This window comes from Oncorhynchus clarkii, unplaced genomic scaffold, assembly GCF_045791955.1.
Source record: "Oncorhynchus clarkii lewisi isolate Uvic-CL-2024 unplaced genomic scaffold, UVic_Ocla_1.0 unplaced_contig_12468_pilon_pilon, whole genome shotgun sequence".
NCBI lineage: Eukaryota > Metazoa > Chordata > Actinopteri > Salmoniformes > Salmonidae > Oncorhynchus > Oncorhynchus clarkii.
The window spans coordinates 345,738-362,887 of NW_027261138.1; the positions used below are offsets into that span (position 1 = coordinate 345,738).

The window sequence follows — 17,150 nt, forward strand, 5'->3', positions numbered from 1 at the left end:
AGGAACCAGGCTATGTGGGGTGGCCAGTCCTCTCCTGGCTGTGCCGGGTGGAGATTATAAACCTGGAGAGGAACCAGGCTATGTGGGGTGGCCAGTCCTCTTCTGGCTGTGCCGGGTGGAGATTATAAACCTGGAGAGGAACCAGGCTATGTGGGGTGGCCAGTCCTCTTCTGGCTGTGCCGGGTGGAGATTATAAACCTGGAGAGGAACCAGGCTATGTGGGGTGGCCAGTCCTCTTCTGGCTGTGCCGGGTGGAGATTATAAACCTGGAGAGGAACCAGGCTATGTGGGGTGGCCAGTCCTCTTCTGGCTGTGCCGGGTGGAGATTATAAACCTGGAGAGGAACCAGGCTATGTGGGGTGGCCAGTCCTCTTCTGGCTGTGCCGGGTGGAGATTATAAACCTGGAGAGGAACCAGGCTATGTGGGGTGGCCAGTCCTCTTCTGGCTGTGCCGGGTGGAGATTATAAACCTGGAGAGGAACCAGGCTATGTGGGGTGGCCAGTCCTCTTCTGGCTGTGCCGGGTGGAGATTATAAACCTGGAGAGGAACCAGGCTATGAGGGGTGGCCAGTCCTCTTCTGGCTGTGCCGGGTGGAGAGGAACCAGGCTATGAGGGGTGGCCAGTCCTCTTCTGGCTGTGCCGGGTGGAGATTATAAACCTGGAGAGGAACCAGGCTATGAGGGGTGGCCAGTCCTCTTCTGGCTGTGCCGGGTGGAGATTATAAACCTGGAGAGGAACCAGGCTATGTGGGGTGGCCAGTCCTCTTCTGGCTGTGCCGGGTGGAGATTATAAACCTGGAGAGGAACCAGGCTATGTGGGGTGGCCAGTCCTCTTCTGGCTGTGCCGGGTGGAGATTATAAACCTGGAGAGGAACCAGGCTATGTGGGGTGGCCAGTCCTCTTCTGGCTGTGCCGGGTGGAGATTATAAACCTGGAGAGGAACCAGGCTATGTGGGGTGGCCAGTCCTCTTCTGGCTGTGCCGGGTGGAGATTATAAACCTGGAGAGGAACCAGGCTATGAGGGGTGGCCAGTCCTCTTCTGGCTGTGCCGGGTGGAGAGGAACCAGGCTATGAGGGGTGGCCAGTCCTCTTCTGGCTGTGCCGGGTGGAGATTATAAACCTGGAGAGGAACCAGGCTATGAGGGGTGGCCAGTCCTCTTCTGGCTGTGCCGGGTGGAGATGAACCAGGCTATGAGGGGTGGCCAGTCCTCTTCTGGCTGTGCCGGGTGGAGAGGAACCAGGCTATGAGGGGTGGCCAGTCCTCTTCTGGCTGTGCCGGGTGGAGAGGAACCAGGCTATGAGGGGTGGCCAGTCCTCTTCTGGCTGTGCCGGGTGGAGAGGAACCAGGCTATAAAGGGGGTGGCCAGTCCTCAGTCCTCTTCTGGCTGTGCCGGGTGGAGAGGAACCAGGCTATGAGGGGTGGCCAGTCCTCTTCTGGCTGTGCCGGGTGGAGAGGAACCAGGCTATGAGGGGTGGCCAGTCCTCTTTTGGCTGTGCCGGGTGGAGAGGAACCAGGCTATGTGGGGTGGCCAGTCCTCTTCTGGCTGTGCCGGGTGGAGAAGAACCAGGCTATGTGGGGTGGCCAGTCCTCTTCTGGCTGTGCCGGGTGGAGAGGAACCAGGCTATGTGGGGTGGCCAGTCCTCTTCTGGCTGTGCCGGGTGGAGAGGAACCAGGCTATGAGGGGTGGCCAGTCCTCTTCTGGCTGTGCCGGGTGGAGAGGAACCAGGCTATGTGGGGTGGCCAGTCCTCTTCTGGCTGTGCCGGGTGGAGAGGAACCAGGCTATGAGGGGTGGCCAGTCCTCTTCTGGCTGTGCCGGGTGGAGATGAACCAGGCTATGAGGGGTGGCCAGTCCTCTTCTGGCTGTGCCGGGTGGAGAGGAACCAGGCTATGAGGGGTGGCCAGTCCTCTTCTGGCTGTGCCGGGTGGAGATTATACATATAAATTGTCTTAAAACGTAACTTGCTGAAACCTTGGAAGTGTTGTGGTTACAAGATGGATTCTGAGCTTATTGTTCACACGACAGATGGCCTGAGTACAGTACAGATACACTTATTCAATATTTGTTCATGATCTCTCACACACACACACACACAAACTACTGTACATACTGCCTAATACCAACATAATGTGTGTGTGGTGGGTAGTCAAGCATTACTATCCAACAGCATTATGGGACAGAACCAGCCTCGGGCCAGAACCGAGGCCGCTAACACACCTTGACATGGGCAACAATCAACATCAAGTAAGTTGTTACCACCTTTAAAGTATCCAGACTAGAGGTTACTATAAGTGGCACTGAGGCTTTTCATTATCTTTGAGTGTGTTTCTATTCTTCCCTATAGTGTCTACAGTGAGGGTCGTAATTATTAGCACGAAAAGTATTAAAGATTTGAATTCAACTGTTGGAATAATGCAAGGAAGTGTTTAGCCAGATTTGAATTCAACTGTTGGAATAATGCAAGGAAGTGTTTAGCCAGATTTGAATTCAACTGTTGGAATAATGCAAGGAAGTGTTTAGCCAGATTTGAATTCAACTGTTGGAATAATGCAAGGAAGTGTTTAGCCATACTGTGAACATACTGTAGGATGACATACATTAGTCTGGTTAAATGACTTCAATCAGGAGTTCTGTGGAAGTGTTTTGACTGAACGGGGAACGCTTGATTAACCGTGGCTATGATGTGCTGTGAAGCAGCATCGTGATCCGTGTGTCCTGTTTCATTAGATGAAGAGGTTCTCACCTTGCTCCTAGTGCCGTACCGGTCCTTCACCGCATCAACAGCGCTCTACAACAACTTTAAAATATGTGTTTTCAGCCATACAACTACATAAAAAATACAATTAAAATAAAACGGCTTACATGAGAAGTCATTGAATTGTAGTTAGTGAGGATTCAATCCAAGGCCTGTTAGAGAGCGAGGTACTATAGAGCAACAATACGCATTTTAAAAGGCCTTTTCTTCGATGTTTGCGGAGATCGCATTCATGGTAAATGTTGCGCATGTCAGCTCAAGCGTAAAGTAAGTAGCCTGCCTAAGCGTAAAGTAAGTAGCCTGCCTAAGCGTAAAGTAAGTAGCCTGCCTAAGCGTAAAGTAAGTAGCCTGCCTAAGCGTAAAGTAAGTAGCCTGCCTAAGCGTAAAGTAAGTAGCCTGCCTAAGCGTAAAGTAAGTAGCCTGCCTAAGCGTAAAGTAAGTAGCCTGCCTAAGTGTAAAGTAAGTAGCCTGTCTAAGCGTAAAGTAAGTAGCCTGTCTAAGCGTAAAGTAAGTAGCCTGTCTAAGTGTAAAGTAAGTAGCCTGCCTAAGCGTAAAGTAAGTAGCCTGCCTAAGCATAAAGTAAGTAGCCTGCCTAAGTGTAAAGTAAGTAGCCTGCCTAAGTGTAAAGTAAGTAGCCTGTCTAAGCGTAAAGTAAGTAGCCTGTCTAAGTGTAAAGTAAGTAGCCTGTCTAAGCGTAAAGTAAGTAGCCTGCCTAAGCGTAAAGTAAGTAGCCTGTCTAAGTGTAAAGTAAGTAAAGTAAGTAGCCTGCCTAAGTGTAAAGTAAGTAAAGTAAGTAGCCTGCCTAAGTGTAAAGTAAGTAGCCTGTCTAAGTGTAAAGTAAGTAGCCTGTCTAAGTGTAAAGTAAGTAGCCTGTCTAAGCGTAAAGTAAGTAGCCTGCCTAAGCGTAAAGTAAGTAGCCTGCCTAAGTGTAAAGTAAGTAGCCTGCCTAAGTGTAAAGTAAGTAAAGTAAGTAGCCTGCCTGAGTGTAAAGTAAGTAAAGTAAGCAGCCTGCCTAAGTGTAAAGTAAGTAGCCTGCCTAAGTGTAAAGTAAGTAGCCCGCCTAAGTGTAAAGTAAGTAGCCTGCCTAAGTGTAAAGTAAGTAAAGTAAGCAGCCTGCCTAAGTGTAAAGTAAGTAAAGTAAGTAGCCTGCCTAAGTGTAAAGTAAGTAGCCTGCCTAAGTGTAAAGTAAGTAGCCTGCCTCAGTGTAAAGTAAATGTTGTGCTGCACTATGAAGCACCTTGGACTGAATCCAGACCTAATATACAGTGGGGAGAACAAGTATTTGATACACTGCAGATTTTGCAGGTTTCCCTACTTACAAAACATGTAGAGGTCTGTAATTTTTTTTATCATAGGTACACTTCAACTGTGAGAGACGGAATCTAAAACAAAAATCCAAAAATCACATTGTAGGATTTTTAAGTAATTCATTTGCATTTTATTGCATGACATAAGTATTTGATCACCTACCAACCAGTAAGAATTCCGGCTCTCACAGACCTGCTAGTTTTTCTTTAAGAAGCCCTCCTGTTCTCCACTCATTACCTGTATTAACTGCACCTGTTTGAACTCATTACCTGTATAAAAGACACCTGTCCACACACTCAATCAAACAGACTCCAACCTCTCCACAATGGCCAAAACCAGGGAGCTGTGTAAGGACATCAGGGTTAAATTGTAGACCTGCACAAGGCTGGGATGGGTTACAGGACAATAGGCAAGCAGCTTAGTGAGAAGGCACCAACTGTTGGCGCAATTGTTAGAAAATGGAAGAAGTTCAAGATGACGGTCAATCACCCTCGGTCTGGGGCTCCATGCAAGATCTCACCTCGTGGGGCATCAATGATCATTAGGAAGGTGAGGGATCAGCCCAGAACTACACGGCAGGACCTGGTCAATGACCTGAAGAGAGCTGGGACCACATTCTCAAAGAAAACCATTAGTAACACGCTACGCCGTCATCAATTAAAATCCTGCAGGGCACGCAAGGTCCCCCTGCTCAAGCCAGCGCATGTCCAGGCCCGTCAGAAGTTTGCCAATGACCATCTGTATGATCCAGAGGAGGAATGGGAGAAGGTCATGTGGTCTGATGAGACAAAAATAGAGCTTTTTGGTCTAAACTCCACTCGCCGTGTTTGGAGGAAGAAGAAGGATGAGTACAACCCCAAGAAAACCATCCCAACCGTGAAGCATGGAGGTGGAAACATCATTCTTTGGGAATGCTTTTCTGTAAAGGGGACAGGACGACTGGGGAGGATGGATGGGGCCATGTATCGCAAGATCTTGGCCAACAACCTCTTCCCTCAGTAAGAGCATTGAAGATGGATCGTGTCTGGGTCTTCCAGCATGACAACGACCTGAAACACACAGCCAGGGCAACTAAGGAGTGGCTCCGTAAGAAGCATCTCAAGGTCCTGGAGTGGCCTAGCCAGTCTCCAGACCTGAACCCAATAGAAAATCTTTGGAGGGAGCTGAAAGTCCGTATTGCCCAGCGACAGCCCCAAAACCTGAAGGATCTGGAGAAGGTCTGTATGGAGGAGTGGGCCAAAATCCCTGCTGCAGTGTGTGCAAACCTAGTCAAGAACTACAGGAAACATATGACCTCTGTAATTGCAAACAAAGGTTTCTGTACCAAATATTAAGTTCTGCTTTTCTGATGTATCAAATACTTATGTCATGCAATAAAGTGCAAATTACTTAAAAATCATACAATGTGATTTTCTGGATTTTTTTTTGATTCCTTCTCTCACAGTTGACGTGTACCTATGATAAAAATTACAGACCTCTACATGCTTTGTAAGTGGGAAAACCTGCAAAATCCGCAGTGTATCAAAAACTTGTTCTCCCCAATTGTAAGTCAATAACACTGTCTTCTTCCAGCCCCCAGAACGGGCCTTCTGTGACCTGTCCTCTCCGGGGCAGGAGGGCATCAGGGTGGTCCAGCTCTACCTGATGCCAGCCTTCTTCCTGGGGGTGTTGATACTGGGTCTCCCCCTCAACCTGCTCTCTCTCTGGATCTTCTTCCAACGCCTGAAACGCTGGTCCAGGTAGCTTAGTGGTTAGAGGGTTGGGCTGAAACACTGATCCAAGTAGCCTAGAGGGGAGACTGAAACACTGGTCCAAGTAGCCTAGAGGGGAGACTGAAACACTGATCCAAGTAGCCTAGAGGGGAGACTGAAACACTGGTCCAAGTAGTCTAGAGGGGAGGCTGAAACACTGGTCCATTTAGCCTTGAGGTTAGAGGGGTGGGTTGAAATACTGGTCCAAGTAGCCTAGAGGTTAGAGTGGTGGGTTGAAATACTGGTCCAAGTAGCCTAGAGGTTAGAGGGGAGGCTGAAACACTGGTCCAAGTAGCCTAGAGGTTAGAGGGGTGGGCTGAAACACTGGTCCAAGTAGCCTAGAGGTTAGAGGGGAGGCTGAAACACTGGTCCATGTAGCCTAGAGGTTAGAGGGGAGGCTGAAACACTGGTCCAAGTAGCCTAGAGGTTAGAGGGGTGGGCTGAAACACTGGTCCAAGTAGCCTAGAGGTTAGAGGGGAGGCTGAAACACTGGTCCATGTAGCCTAGAGGTTAGAGGGGAGGCTGAAACACTGGTCCAAGTAGCCTAGAGGGGAGACTGAAACACTGGTCCAAGTAGCCTAGAGGGAAGACTGAAACACTGGTCCAAGTAGCCTAGAGGTTAGAGGGGTGGGCTGAAATACTGGTCCAAGTAGCCTAGAGGTTAGAGGGGAGGCTGAAACACTGGTCCATGTAGCCTAGAGGTTAGAGGGGAGGCTGAAACACTGGTCCAAGTAGCCTAGAGGGGAGACTGAAACACTGGTCCAAGTAGCCTAGAGGGGAGGCTGAAACACTGGTCCAAGTAGCCTAGAGGTTAGAGGGGAGGCTGAAACACTGATCCAAGTAGCCTAGAGGGGAGACTGAAACACTGGTCCAAGTAGCCTAGAGGGGAGGCTGAAACACTGGTCCAAGTAGCATAGAGGGGAGGCTGAAACACTGGTCCAAGTAGCCTAGAGGGGAGGCTGAAACACTGGTCCAAGTAGCCTAGAGGGGAGGCTGAAACACTGGTCCAAGTAGCCTAGAGGTTAGAGGGGTGGGCTGAAATACTGGTCCAAGTAGCCTAGAGGTTAGAGGGGAGGCTGAAACACTGGTCCAAGTAGCCTAGAGGGGAGACTGAAACACTGGTCCAAGTAGCCTAGAGGTTAGAGGGGTGGGCTGAAATACTGGTCCAAGTAGCCTAGAGGTTAGAGGGGAGGCTGAAACACTGGTCCAAGTAGCCTAGAGGGGAGACTGAAACACTGGTCCATTTAGCCTTGAGGTTGGGATCTGAGGGATTTGACTACTAGAGTGTTGTTAGTGACAAATCCTAGCAATAGAGCATCTCCTGCTGTTGTGCCCTTGAGCAAGGCACTTCTTAACCCTTAAACTGCTCACTGCGTGCTGTACTGTATGTGTGTGTGTGTGTGTGTGTGTGTGTGTGTGTGTGTGTGTGTGCGTGCGTGCGTGCGTGCGTGCGTGCGTGTGTGTGTGTCGGATGGGTTAGGCACAGTAGAAAACATATTTCTGGTCTAAATTCATAAGGTATTCTTCTTCTTCTTCAGGAGTAGTGTCCTGCTCTTCAACCTGGCCATGGCTGACACCCTTTGGCTGCTGGCTCTACCCTTCCTCATTCACTACCACCTAAACGGTTTGGATTTCATATCATTCATTTGACTATTTAAAAAAGACACAATTCAACCGCATAGATGGTGCCAGTCTGTTTGTGCTAGCATACCAAGTTGCCAACACTCCGTCATTTTTGGCTTATCAATGGCAGCAGTAGAGTTGACACAAAAACATCACAAAACAGATCTGGAACTAGTCTAGCGTGTAGATACACTTGCACTGCATTTAAAATCTTTGAGGATTAACGATCAAGTTTAACAACCATTGTGGTCCTCTTCAGGTCTCCACTGGGGTCTGGGTAAGTTAAGTAAATCCAATTGCCAATATTGTCTGTTGTTTTCATGTCCTGTATAGCGGTTGCGTTATGACGCAAGGCACGTTTGTATAACTGAGTGACTATCAGAGAGAGTGACATGTGACAAGAGGAAAACTGCTGATGTACAACCAAGTTTTGAAATTGCACCTTCGTGTATTATTTAATTCTAACTCTCCACTGTAAGGAATCTATTCAATCAGATCCGCTGTAGCCGACATCCACATAGTCTTTGTTTTGGGATACGGTATTCAGTATAGGAGGTGGAACTGCGCTAGAGTTGTCAAATCCACTAGTGGCTCCTGAAATTATACACCTGAAGCGGACATTGCCATTGGCTGCACGGAGTCCCACCCCCTTGTTTTCAAGTTGGAACACTAGAATGTGAGGTTAAACCTTATTTAGTATTATAGAAATCCTCATTGTTTTGTTTCTTTATTTGGGGGGGGGGGGGGGGGGTTGTTTTAAGATGGTTCTACTAAGATAACATGTGGAATTGTTTTAAGATGGTTCTACTAAGATAACATGTGGAATTGTTTTAAGATGGTTCTACTAAGATAACATGTGGAATTGTTTTAAGATGGTTCTACTAAGATAACATGTGGAATTGTTTTAAGATGTTCATACCGTGGATCATTTATCTATTTGATTTAGAAGTTTAGGCCACCTTTAGGTATTAAAAAAAACTATTTTAAAGTGATTTGATAAATTATTGAATATGGCCTTCACTACTATAGCCAATAGATACGCATTGAATAACACATTCATAAATGGCAACAAAAAAAATACACACACAAAAAAAATGATCATAAGGAGTAAGGTTTTGAAGTGTCTATCCAATATCTAGGAGAGATAAGAAAACTCAAGATAAATATGTTTCCAGAAAAACTCAAATGTAACACCTCTTTTTTTGTTGGCACAAAATGACCTTCGTACTTCCATTAATTTGTATGGGATGTGTCCCATGACACTTGTGAGGGTTGTAAAGCAAAACAGAGAACACCATCGTGTTCGTGAGTCTCATCTTTCCATAGAGTATGTGACCCGTTTCAGGAAACTATGTGCATGTTGCGAGTCACTACTTCACACAAGAGCCATTTGAAAGTAATATTATTATTATTTTTTGATCAAAATGCGTTTTTTGGGTAGAAATGCCTTCTGGGACATGTGAACTTTCATGTGCCTTAATAACAGACATGTATGCCATCTGTAAATACGAATAAAATTTTTCAAATTACAAGCCCAGTTGGTTAAGCCACTAAAACAATACAGCCACCTTCCTGCTAGCCATGATTGGCTGAGATAATAAGTGGGCTGGACATGCCAAGAGATGAGTTCGGATTGGTCTGCCATATAGCACGCTTCTGTCTATTTTAGCTGGTTAGATTGTGTAGGTAATCCGGTCTAACGCAGCTTTAAAAAAAAAAAAATCTTATTATACTGCATAAGTGTTGTTCTCCACTTTCTAGAGGGCCGAGTTTTGAAATCAGTGGAATTAGAGTAGCTAAGGAGATGGAGAAAACACCTGTCTACAGATTACGCCTTCAAACTAAGGGCAACCGTGGCATCAGTGAGAAGAGAAGGATAAGCGTCCAACCATGATGTATAAGATAGTCTAACTAGCTTCAGTTGAAGTCAAAAGTTTACATACAGCTTAGCCAAATACATTTAAACTCAGTTTTTCACAATTCCTGACATTTAATCCTAGTAAAAATTCCCTGTTTTAGGTCAGTTAGGATCACCACTTTATTTTAAGAATGTGAAATGTCAGAATACTACTAGAGAGAATGATTTATTTCAGCTTTTATTTCTTTCATCACATTCTCAGTGGGTCAGAAGATTACATACACTCAATTAGTATTTGGTAGCATTGCCTTTAAATTGTTTAACTTGGGTCAAACGTTTCGGGTAGCCTTCCACAAGCTTCCCACAATAAGTTGGGTGAATTTTGGCCCATTCCTCCTGACAGAGCTGGTGTAACTGAGTCAGGTTTGTAGGCCTCCTTGCTCGCACACGCTTTTTCAGTTCTGCCCACAAATTTCTATGCGATTGAGATCAGGGCTTTGTGATGGCCACTCCAATACATTTACTTTGTTGTCCTTAAGCCATTTTACCACAACTTTGGAAGTATGCTTGGGGTCATTGTCCATTTGGAAGACCCATTTGCGACCAAGCTTTAACTTCTGACTGATGTCTTGAGATGTTGCTTCAATATATCCACATCATTTTCCTTCCTCATGTAGCCATCTATTTTGTGAAGTGCACTAGTCTCTCCTGCAGAAAAGCACCCCCACAACATGATGCTGCCACCCCCGTGCTTCACGGTTGGGATGGTGTTCTTCGGCTTGCAAGTCTCCCCTTTTCTTCCAAACATAACTAACGATGGTAATTATGGCCAAACAGTTCTATTTTTGTTTCATCAGACCAGAGGACATTTCTCCAAAAAGTATGATCTTTGTCCCCATGTGCAGTTGCAAACCGTAGTCTGGCTTTTTATGGCGGTTTCGGAGCAGTGGCTTCTTCCTTGCTGAGCGGCCTTTCAGGTTATGTCGATATAGGACTCGTTTTACTGTGGATATAGATACTTTTGTACCTGTTTCCTCCAGCATTTTCACGAGGTCCTTTGCTGTTGTTCTGGGACTGATTTGCACATTTCACACCAAAGTACATTCATCTCTAGGAGAAGAAAGTGTTTCCTTCCTGAGCGCTATGACGGCTGCGTGGTCCCATGGTGTTTATTCTTGCGTACTCTTGTTTGTACAGATGAACGTGATGCCTTCAGGTGTTTGGAAATTGTCCCCAAGGATGAACCAGACTTGTGGAGGTCTACAATTGTTTTATCTGAGGTCTTGGCTGATTTCTTATAATTTTCCCATGATGTCAAGTAAAGAGGCACTGAGTTTGAAGAAAGGCCTTGAAATACATCCACAGATACACCTCCAATTGACTCAAATGATGTTGATTAGCCTATCAGAAGCTTCTAAAGCCATGACATCATTTTCTGGAATTTTCCAAGCTGTTTAAAAGGCACAGTCAACTTAGTGTATGTAAACGTCTGACCCACTGGAATTGTGATACAGTGAATTATAAGTGAAATAATCTGTAAACAATTGTTGTAAAAAATTACTTGTGTCATGCACAAAGTAGATGTCCTAACCGACTTGTCAAAACTATAGTTTGTTAACAAGACATTTGTGGAGTGGTTGAAAAATGAGTTTTAATGACTCCAACCGAAGTGTATGTAAAACCTCCCACTTCAACTGTAGATTGACAGGTGAATTAACCTGGATTTTTTTTTTTTGCATATACACTTTCTTCTTCTTCTTCTCTGAACTTCTATCACAGGTGGGGGCGGGTTCTTGACAATGATCACCTATTTGACAGCTCCAAGCAGTTCCACCACATCTAACACTGCCAAAACATCTGCTATGCGGGTGTCTGTTATCGCTGGTTAACAACTTGATCTGATGGAATCTTAGCCTAAATTGAGACCCGACTGAGTTCCACATTTAAAAAAAAAAAAAAAAAAAGTCTAAATCAAATCTCAAAAGGATCAAAAGGACTGTTTGTCTAATTGTAGGTGTGTCGCTCTGCAAGACCCTTCGGTTGCTCTACCACAACTACTTCTACCTCAGCATCTTCTTCGTTTCCTGCGTTAGCGTGGACCGCTATCTCGCCATCGTCCACCCGCTGCGCTCTGTGGTGTTACTCGGCCGCCGGCAGACCTGTTTCCTCTGTGCCGTTATCTGGGCGATTTCCATGGTGATAAGTGTCCCTGTAGCTCACATGACTTTGCTACAACATTGCCCCGGAGACAATAATCGTACCGTGTGTACCCTGTATATGTTACTGGACGACACTGAGGAGAGCCTACCCTACTCAATCTGCTGTACCACCATCGGCTTCCTCTTCCCTCTAAACTCCATCTGTTACTGTTGCCTCCGCAGGTGGTTACCCATTCAATTATTGGTTGATTGGTTGATTCACTGATTGATTGATCCTGATTTATTAAATTATTGGAAACACAGCCTATAATATAGAGTGTTTGATTTGGCTATATTTCTTTCTTTTAATATATTATATTTACTATTCTGTCAAACAACACCTCTCCAACGTGCTTTTTTTTGTCTCCACAGCATCAGGGAGCTGCGCCTCCGCAGCCGCCGGCCACAGGTACACCTCCACAAAAACAAGGGGCGACGTCTCCGTCTTATCCGCGTGTTGACCGCCGTGCTGACCCTCTTTGCCCTGTTCTACCTGCCCTACCACCTAAGCAGGAACGCGGCCATCGTGATGCATGCCATGTACCTGGGCAGGCCGGCGTTCTGGCAGCCCGTAGACCTGGCATTCTGCCTGGAGATCTGTCTATGTAGCCTGAATACCTGTGTCAACCCGCTGTTTACTTGCTTCGTGGGACGGCAGTTTAGAAAGGAGTTCCAGGATACCTTTGGGTTCGCTTGGCTGCAGCTTTGGAAGAGTCAACGACAGCAATCAGCGGTGAATCATGTGACGTCAGTAACAGGGTTGTTTGAGAGAAAGAGGAACCAGAGGACCATAGGGCATGAGAGAGAGGGGCATGGTGGCCAGGGTTTGGCTGCTGTCACTCCACTGTGAATGCTGAAGGATCAGACCATGGTATATGACCATCTCAATTATTTAAAAAATCCATCTCCCCATCGCCTCCCTTGATTGGAAAATACTTGGCGGGGGGGGGGGGGGGTTGTCTTTATAGCAGCTGGACCACACAGATGATCAGATCTCAGACACAATGCCTGAGGAAGTTCTTTACATCTTAAAAATCACAGCAACGACCCTGTCTGTGGGTGGTTGTCTTCCTTACTTTATTTTGTACTGAGCATGGAATTGGTATGAATGTCACTTTTAGGTAGTCCTGAGGCATGGTCCAAGGGCTCAGGTCCTCAGGGAGGGGAGAACTCTATAGAAGAAAACCCTGCCTCCAGCTGTTTGCTTAGAAATTCTAGGGACAATAAGGAGGCCTGCATCTTGTGAAAGTAGCGTACTTGTAGGCATGTACGGCAGGACCAAATCAGAGAGATGGGTAGGGGCAAGAAACACTTTGTAAGTTAGCAGTAAAACCTTGAAATCAGCCCTAGCCTGATTAGTCTAATCTAGAAGTGACTAAAGCATGAATTCGTTTTTCTGCATAATTTTTGGGCAAAAAGTTGTAGAGTTATGCAATGTTACGAAGATGGAAAAAGCTGCCCTTAAAATATTCTACATCGAGGTCCAGAGTAACGCCGAGGTTCTTCACAGTTTTATTTGAGACGACTGTACAACCATTGAGATTAATTGTCAGAATCCAACAGCAGATCGCTTTGTTTCTTGGGACCTAGAACTATCTGGACGTAGAACTAACAGAACTCTGTTTTGTCTGCCATCCACTTCCATATGTCTGAAACACAGACTTCCTGGGTAGGCAATTAGGTGGGGTTCACCATGTTTTATCGAAATGTACAGCTGCGTGTCGTCCTCATAGCCTGGGAGTAGGTTTATGACAGTCATAAATACCTCTTCCCCCCTTTTTCCTCTCTCTAACCTACTGATGTTACCTTTGCAAAACCCTTGGTTAACATAGAGATTCTGGGAACATCAGAAGGTGGGGGGAAATGAACTATATTCTGGTAATCCGACCAATTGAACATATGCGGTGGTACTTAATGAATATGATGTCAGTTCGGTGGTCATCTGAGACATTCTCATCAATGATAAGATGACATAAACTCTACAGTGGAAAGTCTACACATCAGAGTTATCGGATTCACATAGAATTGTTGTTCAATTTAACTGTTTGAATATGAAATTATTCGTGATGGGATGAAATGTGATTTTAACTTCTAAAATGTGAGATTTGGGTTTTCATAAGGTCTCTGCTCAATCAGTGGCCCGCCCCTGTGAAGGGACATGGGCTATAAAACTGTTCAAACACGCCCTCCTCTCCCTTTCTATATAAAGCCTTGACGACAATATAACCTCCTGTTCCGAGGATGTGAGGACGACGGTCCGATGTCAGAATGGTTCAGATAATAACTACAGAACGAAGCCAACATCAGCGTGAGCTTTGGTTGCGAATGGTATGAACTTTGAACTCTTATTCACTACAGAAGTGATACCTCCTAGCCGTTGAGTTAGCAACAGCAGCTGCAAACGCAGGTTAGGAAGGAACAGACAGAGTATCCCTTCTACCACACAACGACGTTACTACAAAGGACTCTTCAAAGGACTCGGTTGGACAACACGGCCTTCCATCTACCACCAAACTTCCTACCACCAACCAACCTTCCGAAGCGCAGCTCAGAGTAAATATTTATTGCATTTTCCTTTTCCAAATGGGCAGTAATTTTGAATGCATCTTCCCGCTCCTTCACTCAAACCCAGCCCCTTTTCTTTTGTGTCACCAGCTGTCATATCTGTTCCGCCCTCTAGGGACGTTTTCCTTTATGACGTAATTTGTAATCAAGTTATGATTTAATTATGTGTATGTGTAATTCTGTGACATTAGTTAGGTATTTAGTAAATAAATCATTAAACCCAATTTTGTATTGCTGACTCAACTTGTTAGCCAGGGTTCGTGCAGATAACCAAGAATTTACAACTTTCAGATGAGACTGAATTAAGACTGACTGACTGACTGACTGACTGGCTGACTGGCTGACTGGCTGACTGGCTGGCTGACTGACTGACTGACTGACTGGCTGACTGGCTGACTGGCTGACTGGCTGACTGGCTGACTGACTGACTGGCTGACTGACTGGCTGACTGGCTGACTGGCTGCGCACCAGGAACATCCTCTCTACTACCACCGTCAGGAAGATCATGAACTGTGGAGGTGAGTGCTACATAGGGACTTCATAATGGCTACATAGGGACTTCATAATGGCTACATAGGGACTTCATAATGGCTACATAGGGACTTCATAAGGGCTACATAGGGACTTCATAATGACTACATAATGACTTCATAAGGGCTACATAGGGACTTCACAAGGACTTCGTAAGGGCTACATAGGGACTTTAGAAGGACCTCATAATGACTACATAGTGACTTCATACGGGCTACATAGGGACTTCGTAACATTTTCATAATCTATACAGAACAACCTGTCTCCTACCAATGTCAGGAAGATCAGGAACTGTGGAGATAGGATAAGCTACATAAGGACTTCATAATAGATTCCTAACCGATACATAACACCAAGAACATCACTGATCCAGGTCTCCAAGGATAATAACTACGCTGTATGGGCCAAACCAACACACTTTACTCTTACTCACAGTTTTAATTGCAATGATTGTGATATGACACAATTATTTTTTTTTTTTACTATAACAATGCACTGATTGAAACTATTGTGTAAAATAATCTGCTAAACGGTCAAACATAAGAGAATGATCCTGTGTTGTTGCCTGTGTGTAGGGGGTTTGAAATGGAGGGCATCTTTGCTTCTTGTGGTTTGTTTCTCTCACACCAAGGTTGTGGCCATCTCTTTCCAGGCCCTGGCAGTCGGCTTCAGTGGCTTTGCTATATCAGGTGAGTACCAGAAAGTATTTTAAGATCTATGGTCTGGATTAAGATACACTATTACGTTTGTGAACATTCAGGGGCCAGTAGTCACAGATTAAGTTTAGTCCTGGACTAAAAAAAGCATGCACAGTGGATCATCTCCATTGAAATACCTTTTGTAGTCCAGGATTAGGTTTGCGTCTTTAAAAGCCAATGTTCTACAACAACGGATCAGATTGGATGGTCTTATTCTACCGTAGGAAATAAATCAATGTCTGAGGGTGCTGCAGGTACAAGATATCCCCGATGTCAGCAGCATTACTGGGACTGGTCAGAGGTCAATAATCTATCATGTCACATCTCTGTAACAGACTGAACCAACGGAGAAAAATACAAATGACCTTGTGTTAATCAAATCTATAATTAAATACAGATCAATAATGGTAAGCACATCTTAGGAAAGAATGTTAAGTAGCCACTCCTTGCGCAGCACACAACAAGACCAATGTACTTGTCACGTTCTGACCCTAGTTATTTGGGGAGGCAGGTTGCAAGTTCAAATCCCACGAGCTGACAAGGTACAAATCTGTCGTTCTGCCCCTGAACAGGCAGTTAACCCACTGTTCCTAGGCTGTCATTGAAAATAAGAATTTGTTCTTAACTGACTTGCCTAGTAAAATAAAGGTAAAATAAAAAATGTATTGTGTTAATTGTTTGTTTTAGTTGGTCAGGATGTGAGTTGGGTGAGCATTCTATATTTTGTGTTTCTAGGATGGTTTTCTGTGTTCGGCCTAGTATGGTTCTCAATCAGAGGCAGGTGTCGTTAGTTGTCTCTGATTGAGAATCATACTTTAGGTAGCCTGGGTTTCACTGTTTGTTTGTGGGTGATTGTTTCCGTGCTTTACACCACACGGTACTGTTTTCGGTTTCACGTTACGTTTATTGTTTTTGTATGCAGTGTTCAGCTTATGTGTTTAAATAAACAACCATGGACACTTACCACTCCGCATATTGGTCCTGGTCATCCACCGGAGAATTCACAGACGCTCTTGTTGGTCTCTTACGAGACTAAAGGTGAATGTATTTCTTTCATTTAAAACCACTTGAAAACCTTGGTGTTGAAACTGTTTGAAGTTATGTTCCCCAGGACGTCCAGGGGCCATTTATCTGTTCAGCTGTGTTATGGCTACATTTTATTTTTTTTAACCAGAGACAGAGACACACACCTCTTCTCCACTCCTCTCTGTCCCTCAGCTCTCCAGTGCCCTGCACTCTCTCTCTCTTTATGGCCATGTCTGAAGTTCCCCTACTATGTCTAGTCTTTATGAGTTGTCCCTGTATCTGTCTGCAGTTGTGACAAAATTACATGCTCTTGTTCTTCTCTTACTGATTACATGCTACACATTCATTTTTTTTATTTTTACACACATATACACATCTCTTTCAATGGTTTAATTTTTTTTTAAAACATTTTTACAACACACATACCTTTCATGTTCTTTCCTGTATTTGAATATTTATTAAATTATGTTTTCATAGTCAGTAGTTTCAGTTGTTTATTAATATCTAACTTAGACTGAATCTGCTTATTTCTTCCCTACACCTGCTGCAGACGAGATGAAAGTAAAAACACGTTCTCTTCCTAATTAGTTTTCTCTCCACCTGTATTTTGTCAGGCCAGTGAACATGGTGGTAAACTGTACTATTTGTATGGACCCCACGTTACCTAGGTTACCCTTTCCCTTTGTTATCATACTAACTGTATGTCGTATAACCTTAATTAGTGCTCCCGCTCACCTGGTGTACCATGCCAGGTGTGTATAATACTGACGTTAATGGGAGAGGGAAGGGGTTAAGGTGTGGTCTTTACTCCCAAATGTCACTTAAATATAACTTCCA

The 17,150-nt window shown here is 44.9% G+C and overlaps 1 protein-coding gene across 1 annotated transcript; it reads left to right on the forward strand.

The window, feature by feature from the left end:
• The first annotated feature begins 2,223 nt into the window (after positions 1–2,223).
• Positions 2,224–16,935, forward strand: LOC139405190 (2-oxoglutarate receptor 1-like). Its single transcript, XM_071147618.1, has 8 exons — positions 2,224–2,244; positions 5,636–5,802; positions 7,353–7,438; positions 7,697–7,714; positions 11,310–11,676; positions 11,866–12,244; positions 15,221–15,278; positions 16,928–16,935. The coding sequence occupies exons 1-8, from the start codon at positions 2,224–2,226 to the stop codon at positions 16,933–16,935; spliced, it is 1,104 nt and encodes a 367-aa protein (XP_071003719.1).
• The last annotated feature ends 215 nt before the right edge of the window (positions 16,936–17,150 follow it).

What these genes read in the sequence shown, in the direction of transcription:
- LOC139405190 (XM_071147618.1), top strand. Translation starts at nt 2,224, where the DNA reads ATGGGCAACAATCAACATCAA. An exon ending in CGCCTGAAACGCTGGTCCAG is followed by an intron (nt 5,803 to 7,352) that starts GTAGCTTAGTGG and finishes CTTCTTCTTCAG; the next exon opens with GAGTAGTGTCCTGCTCTTCA. An exon ending in TGTTACTGTTGCCTCCGCAG is followed by an intron (nt 11,677 to 11,865) that starts GTGGTTACCCAT and finishes TTGTCTCCACAG; the next exon opens with CATCAGGGAGCTGCGCCTCC.